The following is an 11,019-nucleotide window of genomic DNA, read 5'->3' as shown; positions in this document are numbered from 1 at the left end:
TTTTTATGATTTAAGCTTATTTAACTAGGCAAGTCAGTTAAGAACACATTCTTATTTACAATGTTATGTATTGCTCATCATTGTTGTCGGCTGTGTTTACTTATTATTTGTTGTCTCATCACATTATTTTACAAAAAAAAACCGGAAACGTAGCTAACACATCAGTATTTATTGTTTCGACGGGTCTTTTTAGTGGTATGGGGTTCCAGTATGGCGTCGCTGGTCGCATTGATTGACAGATCATCCCTGAAGTTGTTTTATTACGTAAAAGTTCTTTCACATTATGACGTTGGCTGAGTTACCGTATAAAATGCGATAGCCTTATCTCTTTGGTAATCACTTGGTTAAGTTTTACGTGATGAGAACATAAGCTCCAGCCATAGACTTTAACCATGGAGGATAATAAGGATAATAAGGTAAGCCTATGAATGGTTAACAGAGAAGGCCTATGCAGTGGTGTAGGAACCGATGCACCGTCTTTTTTTAAATGCAGCGGCAGGGACCACAGGGTATACAGGACATCCCGCAAGTAGTGGCAGCTGGGTGGCGGTGTGGGCCAACGTTAATGTCCCGCTAATATAATCATTTTAAATATTGTAAAAAAAAAAGTATGCATTATAATAACCTATGGGACTTGTTATAAATAAAATATGATCCTTGCAAAGATAACAGCAGTAGGCTACTTATCATAATTTTACCTAAATTATTATAATAATAGGTGACTCCATAACGCATTAATTACGAATCTTGATATCAGGCAATAGGATCTATGTGTATTTATAGCGAAAACCTGTACTGTGTAGTCATTTTGTTAGTTATTTAGCAGTCTTATGGCTTGGCGATTGAAGCTGTTCAGGAGCCTGTTGGTATAATTGTGTAATTACACCAAGCCCCCTCGTGCCTTATTGTGTAATTATAAACCAGGCAGTTTGGGTCCTGGATGCTTATTGGCTGAAACAGCATTTCAGCCATGTGTATATACGACAATATACCACGGTTATGATGCAAAAAGACTTGTTACTGTTCTATTTATGTTGGTAACCAGTTTTTATTAGCAATATGGCACCTCAGTGTTTGTGGTATATGGCCAATATACCACAGCTAAGGGCTGTATCCAAGCAGTTTTGCCTAAGAACAGCGCTTAGCCATAGTATATTGGCCACTATAAACTGGGTGGTTCGAGCCCTGAATGCTGATTGGCTGAAAGCTGTGGTATATCAGAGCGTATACCACGGGTATGACAAAACATTTATTTTTTACTCTTCTAATTAAGTTGGTAACCAGTTTATAATAACTCTGCGTTGTGTCGTGCGTAAGAACAGCTCTTAGCTGTGGTATATTGGCCATATCCATGAGCATTTAAAAAATGGTCTAATTTGTTCCAATCAGAGTTTAAAACGAAGATGATCCACATGATCATCAAGTTTGGAAGGTCAAGTCCAGAAAATGAAGAAAGATATCCTGGTTTAAACTATCCAGAAGATAGTGAAGTGAAGGATCCCCTGCCTCAGATCGAGCTGAAGGCTGTGACAAGGAGAAAAGTTAAGGTGAGACAATAGATTGAGGAGAGAAAGGGAAATCTGGGGTCTTACCTGTCCACACTCCAAACCTGTCCAATATGCCATACAACATGCTGTTGTGAGGTTGGAGGGTAAATTGTCCTTACAACAGACTTCCATAATAATATTCAATCACCAATCGTTTACCCTAGCTCTTCTCAAAGGCCTGTAGCAACGGCAACATACAGTATGTCACTGACTGTATTGTCTTTTTAGACAAAGAGGAGGACCGGTGCCAACAGGTCCACAGTTGAACAGAGCACTGATACTGATGCAGCTGAGAGAGATTTTGTTGATAATCAGAATGATGAAGAAGAGGTGAAGAAGGATCCCCTGCCTCAGATGGAGCAGGATGCCGTGAAGAGAAATAAAGTCAAGGTAAGGGAATAGATTGAGCAGAGATGTGGATATTTGAGATATCTTTCATGTCTATAACTTGACCCTACAGCATGTTGTTCTGAGGAAGGTAAATTGCCCATACAATACCCTTTATCTCCTAATAGTAAATCTAGGGCTGACCCCATTTGGTCGACTGGTCGATTGTTGGTCGATAGGCTATTGGTTGACTGCGGATTTCTTAAGTCGAGCAGTCGCAAAAGTTTTTTTTTCTTCATGGTGCACATGGACACCTGTCTGATTCGCGCCTGTCACAGTTGACTAATCCATTGCCGAGGCCACAGTGATGGCACAGTCCATCACGCTAAGACGTGATACTGAAATTGTATATGGTTATATTATGTAAAAATAATGGTGCAACACTAATCAATCAAATATTATTTTATAACAAATGTGCTTTCTCCCGCGTTGGATACGGTCGCTGTCCGTGGTTCTGAAACATAATCTTCAGTGCGCCGTAGAATTGGGGCCCTCCCTATGTTGCTATGTGCATAATAGCAAAGTTAACCAGCATATTGGGATTGAGAACAATGCTGCAGAGGCAGCAGCAGCAGCAGAGACGGGGAAACAGCCCTTGCCTTAGCCTAATTGTCTAAGAAGATTGAGGAGAGAAGAAAACACAACTTAATTAGGTCTATAATCAATAGCCTAATTGTTAAATGTGCCTGGCTTTGTAAATCATCCATATATATATTACCAGTCAAAAGGGTTTTCTTTATTTTTACTATTTTCTACATTGTAGAATAGTAGTGAAGACATCAAAACTATGAAATAACACATATGGAATCATGTAGGTACCAAAAAAGTGTTAAACAAATCAAAATCTACTTTATATTTGAGATTCTTCAAAGTAGTCACTCTTTGCCTTGATGACAGCTTTGCACACTCTTGGCATTCTCTCAACCAGCCTCATGTGGTAGTCACCTGGGATGCATTTCATTAATTAACAGGTGTGCCTTGTTAAAAGTTAAGTAAAGGAAGTTCTTTCCTTCTTATGCGTTTGAGCCAACCAGTTGTGTTGTGACAAGGTTAGGGTGGTATACAGAAGATAGCCCTATTTGGTAAAAGGCCAAGTCCATATATGGCAAGAACAGCTCAAATAAGCAAAGAGAAACAACAGTCCGTCACTACTATAAGACATGAAGGTCAGTCAATCCGGAAAATTTCCAAGAACTTTGACGTTTCATCAAGTGCAAAAACCATCAAGTCGCAAAACCATCAAGCGCTATGATGAAACTGGCTCTCATGAGGACCGCCAAGGAAAGAAGACCCAGAGTTACCTCGGCTGCAGAGGATACGTTCATTAGAGTTACTGCACCTCACATTGCAGCTAAATAAATGCTTAACAGAGTTCAAGTAACAGCTGAGAAAAGGCCAAAAACCTAGGAAGAAACCTAGAGAGGAACCAGGCTATGAGGGGTGGCCAGTCCTCTTCTGGCTGTGCCGGGTGGATATTATAACAGAACATGGTCAAGATGTTAAAATGTTCGTAAATGACCAGCATGGTCAAATAATAATAATCATAGTAATTGTCGAGGGTGCAACAAGCACGTCCGGTGAACAGGTCAGGGTTCCGTAGCCGCAGGCAGAACAGTTGAAACTGGAGCAGCAGCATGGCCAGGTGGACTGGGGACAGCAAGGAGTCATCATGCCAGGTAGTCCTAGGGCTCAGGTCCTCCGAGAGAAAGAAAGAAAGAAAGAAGAAAGAGAGAATTAGAGAGAGCATATTTACATTCACACAGGACACTGGATAAGACAAGAGAATACTCCAGATGTAACAGACTGACCCTAGCCCCCCGACACATAAACTACTGCAGCATAATACTGGAGGCTGAGACAGGAGGGATCAGAAGACACTGTGGCCCCATCCGATGATACCCCCGGACAGGGCCAAACAGGCAGGATATAACCCCACCCACTTTGCCAAAGCACAGCCCCCACACCACTAGAGGGATATCTACAACCACCAACTTACCGTCCGAAGACAAGGCCGAGTATAGCCCACAAAGATGTCCGCCACGGCACAACCCAAGGGGGGGGCGCCAACCCAGACAGGAAGACCACGTCAGTGGCTCAACCTACTCAAGTGACGCACCCCTCCCATGGACGGCATGGAAGAACACCAGTAAGTCAGTGACTCAGTCCCTGTAAAAGGGTTAGAGGCAGAGAATCCCAGTGGGAAGAGGGGAACCGACAAGGCAGAGACAGCAAGGGCGGTTCGTTGCTCCAGCCTTTCCGTTCACCTTCACACTCCTGGGCCAGACTATACTTAATCATAGGACCTACTGAAGAGATAAGTCTTCAGTAAAGACTTAAAGGTTGAGACTGAGTCTGCGTCTCTCACATGGGTAGGCAGACCATTCACACTCTCAACATCAACTGTTCAGAGAGACTGCGTGAATCAGGCCTCATGGTCAAATTGCTGCGAAGAAAGCACTACTAAAGGACACCAATAAAAGAAGAGACTTGCATGGGCCAAGAAACACGAGCAATGGACATTAGACCCGTGGAAATCTGTCCTTTGGTCTGATGAGTCCAAATCTGAGATTTTTGGTTCCAAGAATGTCTTTGTGAGAGTAGGTGAACAAATGATCTCCGCATATGTGGTTCCCACCATGAAGCATGAGGAGGTGTGATGGTGTGGGGATGCTTTGCTGGTGACACTGTCTGTGATTTGTTTAGAATCAAGGCACACTTAACCAGCATGGCTACCATAGTATCCTGCAGTGATACGCCATCGTATCTGGTTTGCGCTTAGTGGGACTATAATTTATTTTTCAACAGGACAATTACCCAACACACCTCTAGGCTGTGTAAGGGCTATTTGACCAAGAAGGGCGAGTGATGGAGTGCTGCATCAGATGACCTGACATCCACAATCACCCAACCTCAACCCAATTGAGATGTTTTGGGATGAATTGGACCGCAGAGTGAAGGAAAAGCAGCCAACAAGTTCTCAGCATATGTGGGAAGTCCTTCAAGACTATTGGAAAAGCATCCCGGTGAAGCTGGTTGAGAGAATTCCAAGAGTGTACAAAGCTGCTGTCAAGGCTTTGAAGAATCTCAAATATAAATATAAAATATATTTTGATTTGTTTAACACTTTTTTAGTACCTACATGATTCCATATGTGTTATTTCATAGTTTTGATGTCTTCACTACTATTCTACAATGTAGAAAATAGTAAAAATAAAGAAAAAGCCTTGAATGAGTAGGTGTGTCCAAACTTTTTGAATATATATATACAGATATAAGACAGATATAGCTTCTGTTGCCTGTTTGAGTATTTGTTTAATAGCCTACTGATTCTGTGAGCACCAAGCTCATGCACCGGCAAAATGTTGAATTAAGCAATTTCACAGATTTGGCTGTTTTTAACTTTGCTATGCTGTAATAAAGGCTTTACAATTTTTTGGTCGTTAGAACAGACTGGTATTGCTTAGAATTTATTTAGTGTTGTTTACACTGTTCCAATGGTCAGAAAAAACAATATTGTAATCTAACAGCAAATGTTTGGCACACATAATACTCTGTCAGCGCTTGCTCCTATACCCTCCTTGTTCTTGACCACCAGTAGTTCCACAACTAAGTCAAATGTCTTCCACAGATCTGAATTTCCCTTTCCCTCCTAAGCAACCAGTAAACATTCACCCGTTTGGCGTTTATTTTTCACATCCTCCGCATCATTTTGCTGTCGATATTACTGTGTTCGGAGTTTGTTATAACCAATTTATTGATTTGATTATGATAGGCTATAGGTCAGGCCCTAATTGTCACATGCATGCGATGCTTACATGTTTCACATAAAGAGAGCAAGGCTGAGGAAATAGGTAATGCTTTTTGTAAACAAGTTAGGGATTTCGGTAACAGAACTTTTCATTCAGAAACGAGGAAGAAACGAAATGGCTGAAATGATCTTGCATCTTCAGCATGGACAGCAGAATAAACACTTGCTGTTATGCGGTGCCTTTTCACTGCAGTAGGGAGGAGAGCGAGACAACGTGCGCCTGTCACACAGGCACTCGCTGTCATTTATTTTAATACAGTGTCACCATCGGGCTCTTTCTTGAGTCATTTGTGTATCTTAATTATTTAATCAAACAGTGTGCTTAAAGCATCAGACAAGCTCAGTGCCTATGTAAGTGATTGTATTCAAACACATAGGGTGTGTCTGATATGGAAAAATACATTTTAACATTAGAACAGGATGACTCTCGGTCGACAAAGTTTTTTTTTTGTCGGGGACAGCCCTACAATCAATCTTACCCTTGCTCTACTCAAAGGGCTGTATTGGAATGCTTCATACAGTATCTACGTGTATATCATTGACTGTATTGTCTTTTTAGACAAGAGGACCAAGAGAAAACAAGTGGAGCAGATCACTGATACAGATGAGGTCATAAATGAAACTCTAATTTCACTGAATGTAATCCTTTTGCATGTAAATGTGATTTAGTATGGGCATCTATTGAGCAGAGGACTAATAGCAGAGTGCACATGTTATCCTTTCTTGGGTACTTAACTTCACAAAGTACACAAGTTGGCTAACTCAGAAGGTTATATGTTTTCTGACTTCTTTACTTGGTGAATGCTGCTTTGGACACAGGTCCCTCTACATCTGTGGAATTCTCTAGGATGGCAATTCCGGGCGGACATTTCACCAGGGACAATCTAATGAAAAGATCCTAAGCGAGTGTGTCTCCATGGGCCTGTCAGACCAGGGCTCTTGACCTCCCGCCAATCAATCCGGATGCTTTCAACCCGATTATTATCCGGTTTCTGGAAAAACTTACTGAGGAGTATGTCCAAACTTCTATTGTAGTATTTGAATACAATGTCATCTGGAGGATTTTATCAATTGTATGTGTGTTGGTGTGCTTTTTGGTGCTAAAAAACATCTAATTATCTCCTATAGGCAATGGAGGCAGTTAAGCATTGGCAGGATGGACCCTGTAAGTCCCTTAACCTTGAAAAGTATTCATAGATATATTACCTGTCCTGGGCTAGGGGGCAGTATTGAGAATTTTGGAAAAATATGTTCCCATTTTTAACTGCCTCCTACACCAACTCAGAAGCTAGAATATGCATATTATTGTTCAGGTTTGGATAGAAAACACTCTGAATTTTCTAAAACTGTTTGAATGGTGTCTGTGAGTATAACAGAACTCCTATGGCAGGCAAAAACCTGACAAGGTTTCAAGCAGGAAGTACCCTGTCTGACAAGGAGTCGTGCGTCTTGCATCTTTTATTGAAAAGTAAGGATCTTAGCTGTAACGTGACAATTCCCAGGGCTCCAATAGGCTCTCAGAGCCCGCGAAATAACTGAAGGTTTACGAGGGAACCTCAGGTTGAAACATATTATCGCCTTTTGTAAGTGGCTGCTCGGAGGGACCTTTCAATGATGCGCGTGCATGAGTCGCTTCTGAGGAGAAATTTTATTCGGCTGTTTAGGCTCAATGCATACTCCCGGTCGGAATATTAATCACTTCTCTACGACATAAATGGCATAAAAATTGGTTTTAACAGCGGTTGACATGCTTCGAAGTACGGTAATGGAATATTTAGACATTTTTGACACGCCAATGCGCCATGCGCGAAACCGGGAAGAAGCATTCTAGAACTCACGAACAAAAACGTCGCTGTTGGAACATAACGATGGATTATTTGGGACCAAACCAACATTTGTTATTGAAGTAGAAGTCCTGGCAGTGTATTCTGATGAAGAACAAGCAGGTAAGAACATTTTTCTTATAGGAAATGTGATTTTGGTGGATGCTGACCTGGGTGGGTATCTAAATAGCTAGCCCTGTAATGCCGGGCTATGTACTTAGATTATTGCAAAATGTGCTTCATCCGAAAAGCTATTTTAAAATCGGACATATCGAGTGCATAGAGGAGTAATGTATCTATAATTCTTAAAATAATTGTTATGCTTTTTGTGAACGTTTATCGTGAGTAATTTAGCAAACTGTTAGTAAATTCAACGGAAGTTTGCCGGGGGTTATGCGTTTTCTGAACGTCACATGCTAATGCAAAAAGCTGTTTTTTGATATAAATATGAACTTGATTGAACAGACATGCATGTATTGTATAACACAATGTCCTAGGTGTGTCATCTGATGAAGATCATCAAAGGTTAGTGCTGCATTTAGCTGTGGTTTGGGTTTATGTGACATGATATGCTAGCTTGAAAAATGGCTGTCTGATTTTTTTCTGGCTGGGCACTCTGCTGACATAATCTAATGTTTTGCTTTCGTTGTAAAGCCTTTTTGAAATCGGACAGTGGGGTTAGATTAACGAAGATTCTTGTCTTAAATAGCTGTGAAATAGTCATATGTTTGAGAAATTGAAGTTATAGTATTCTAACGATTCAAAAATCGCGCCACTGGAATTCCAGTAGCTGTTACGTAGGTGGGACGAAATCGTCCCACATACCCCAGACAGGTTAATAGATGTTTCAAGAAAATTAGATACAAGCCATTTATCTGTCTACAGTATCATCCACATTATCACAAACAGTTACATTCAAAGAGCTTTTTAGTAACCTACTGCTTTTCATGCTTTCCAATATATGCCACTTTCATGATTCTCATGAACATATGTGAGATTGTTGGTATCTCTTCGAGGAGCTTGGTTTCAGAGCCCGGCTATGAGTAATCTACTTACACTGTTTTCGGTCCTACAGGTGATGAGGGCACTGCTTGCAGAGATGTGCCTGGAGATTGTGCGGTTTGTATCTGAGGCCATCCTGGAGGTCATCATCCCTGCAATTTTCCGTTTTGTACGGATATACAGCCATGTGTCTCCAGTATCCGGCAAGTCTCTGACAGAATTAGAGACATCTTCTAGCACAACCTGAAGGTTCGCAAGAGTGGCAGCAGAAAATCCTCAAGGTCTTGCGAGGCCAAATCAAGCTCCTCTCGTAATGGGTATGTTCAGTCATTCCTAAAGAAACCGGTTTCACCTAACTATTCATAACCCATATTGTGAAAATATGTTTTGTTATCTGTATAACACTTTACTCTTAATGACTGATTACTGAATTATGCATTAATGTGACTACAGTGTCTACTATCGAATATGGAATGCTGTATTGTTTGCTTTGTATTCTCAAAGGTCTCAGACAGTGTTGCCAAAGACTCAGGGAGATGGTGAGTCTATATCATCTGAGCCACTCAGTGACTTTTTTGGGATCACTGAGGACAGTCTCCTCACTAGTGTCCAGGATTCCTTCAAAGAGTCGCTGAACAATGTCCTCTGTATCCAAAGAGAGGGCCAGGTAGACACTCAAAGTCTATCCCGGGTTATTGTTGGAGAAGTGTCAACGAAGGTCAATTCCATAATCTCTGTGGCCATTCAAACTCCAGTCTCTGGGCGAATGTCCCCTGTCATTTTTGCCAGTGGTGGTGTCTCCAGCACCAAGGTGGTTGAGGAGATGGTGTCTGGCGTTTCCAACATACTTCAGATGTTCATTAATGGGCAGAGTGTTGAGCAGAGTGTTGTTTTCAGAGAGGATGGTGTTGAGGTGGATATGACACATTTAACAGGACAGGTCATGACAGCCCTCAGTGGCACTGTTTTGAACTTCAGCAATAAGGAGGAAAATGAACCCGACAAGAGGGAACTGCTTTGTGTTGTTGCTGACCATATGAAGATGCTTGAATCTTGTAAAAGTTCTGAGGAGATGCTAAAACAAGGAGAGAGCAACCTCAATATCAAAGGTGCCAAATCTAGTCTTCATCTGTCAACACAAAGTATGGACAGACTACTCACTGAGGAGTTTCAGACCAAGGCCACCGAATCGATCCGGGAGATCGTTAAAAGATTCAGGGGTTGTACATCATGTTGTTCTGGCACTACATCATCTAGTCCAATTCCTAGGATAGGTGAGATCGGAGACCTTATGATCGACCATGAGGCCTCTGAGTTGGTAAGTACCTTTGTTTCAGACATGGACAATCTTACCCAGGCTATCAGGGCATCCTGCTCTCCTGCACAGAGTGAGCAGATCCTTCTTGAAAACCATCAGAGTAAGATCTGGTCTTACACTGTTGGTTGTTACTACAACACGAAAAATACGCTGAAGAGGCTTTTTACCTGTCCAGAAAAAGGGTATCTCTCAAGTACATTTGTGGAGAGCACAAAAGATTCTTTCACAATGGTTCCAACTTTGTACCTGGACGTCGGTCATTCCAGTAATGGTGAGGCTGACACATCGGACTCCATTTCTTGTAAACCACTTTTAATAACCCCCTCATCCATGAATGAACAAAAAGGACAAAGTGAGACCCCAAAACCTCTCTTGGCTCTCAAAAAGTATTTGCAAGACCAAGTCCTCCTTGACACCACAAAAGCGATTGCCAGCCAGGTTCTAGTCTTGTATAAGACTGAGGTGATGGAGAAGTTGTCATCTTCTGCTTGGAGAGTGTGATTCTGAAGAGTCTCTGGAGGCCACTCTATTTGTGGATGGCATCATGTCTGACTTGAATGACTTCACCAGTTCTTGTTCTGCTTCACCATCTGAGTTGTTAGACAGTGAACAATGTCTCTCCGATCACTTTTCCACTTGGTCTGCAGGACAGCACCACCAACAGTGAATCTACCCAGAGTCTTCCAGTTATAAATATGAAGAAACTCTCCAGTAGTGTCTTTCCAGACAAAGGCTAGAAAGGCAGTGAGTGAAGCTCTGAGATCTGTCAGCCCCTTTACAACCAGCTTACAGGGAGACTCTGAAGCATCTACATTACTGGACACTTTTGTAACAGATGTGGATACTATTGTTCAGTCCATGCAGACACATGAATCTGAAATTCTCAGAATTTCAAAAGGGAGCACCCTTTCTGCTGCTCGTATTATATATCATAGATTTCGACAAATGCTGAGGCGGTTTCTCACTCCCTGCCAAGACTCTGTAAAGGTCATCGATGGTGTTACACCAATACATGATGAGACTCTCAAACAGGCTTCCAGTGAAAGTTTAGATTCTCAGGTGACTTGTAATAGTGATTCTCTTGAAATCCAAGCGGACTTTCAAACCTGTACCAAGGAGGTCATTAGTCAGATC

At 41.7% G+C, this 11,019-nt stretch overlaps 1 protein-coding gene and 2 long non-coding RNA genes across 3 annotated transcripts in view; all 3 read left to right on the top strand.

The window, feature by feature from the left end:
• Window positions 1–138: 138 nt before the first annotated feature.
• The window catches only part of LOC115156115 (uncharacterized), a 23,162-nt gene continuing 12,281 nt past the window's right edge, over window positions 139–11,019 (top strand). The window contains exons 1-2 of the mRNA XM_029703432.1: window positions 139–416; window positions 1,776–1,937. Coding sequence (XP_029559292.1) covers window positions 393–416; window positions 1,776–1,937 — 186 coding nt within the window. The 5' untranslated portion in view covers window positions 139–392. The remainder of the gene's footprint in view (window positions 417–1,775; window positions 1,938–11,019) is intronic.
• Window positions 6,726–8,802, top strand: LOC115156127 (uncharacterized). The gene is made up of 3 exons (XR_003868184.1): window positions 6,726–6,754; window positions 6,871–6,907; window positions 8,641–8,802. It is a non-coding gene; the product is annotated as an uncharacterized LOC115156127 (long non-coding RNA).
• Window positions 8,811–9,280, top strand: LOC115156132 (uncharacterized). The gene is made up of 2 exons (XR_003868190.1): window positions 8,811–8,884; window positions 9,072–9,280. It is a non-coding gene; the product is annotated as an uncharacterized LOC115156132 (long non-coding RNA).

The sequence above is a fragment of the Salmo trutta genome, chromosome 20, assembly GCF_901001165.1.
Source record: "Salmo trutta chromosome 20, fSalTru1.1, whole genome shotgun sequence".
In the NCBI taxonomy this organism is placed as follows: Eukaryota; Metazoa; Chordata; class Actinopteri; order Salmoniformes; family Salmonidae; genus Salmo; species Salmo trutta.
The sequence above is the reverse complement of the archived record's forward strand: the minus strand, read 5'-3'. Positions and strand labels throughout refer to the sequence as shown.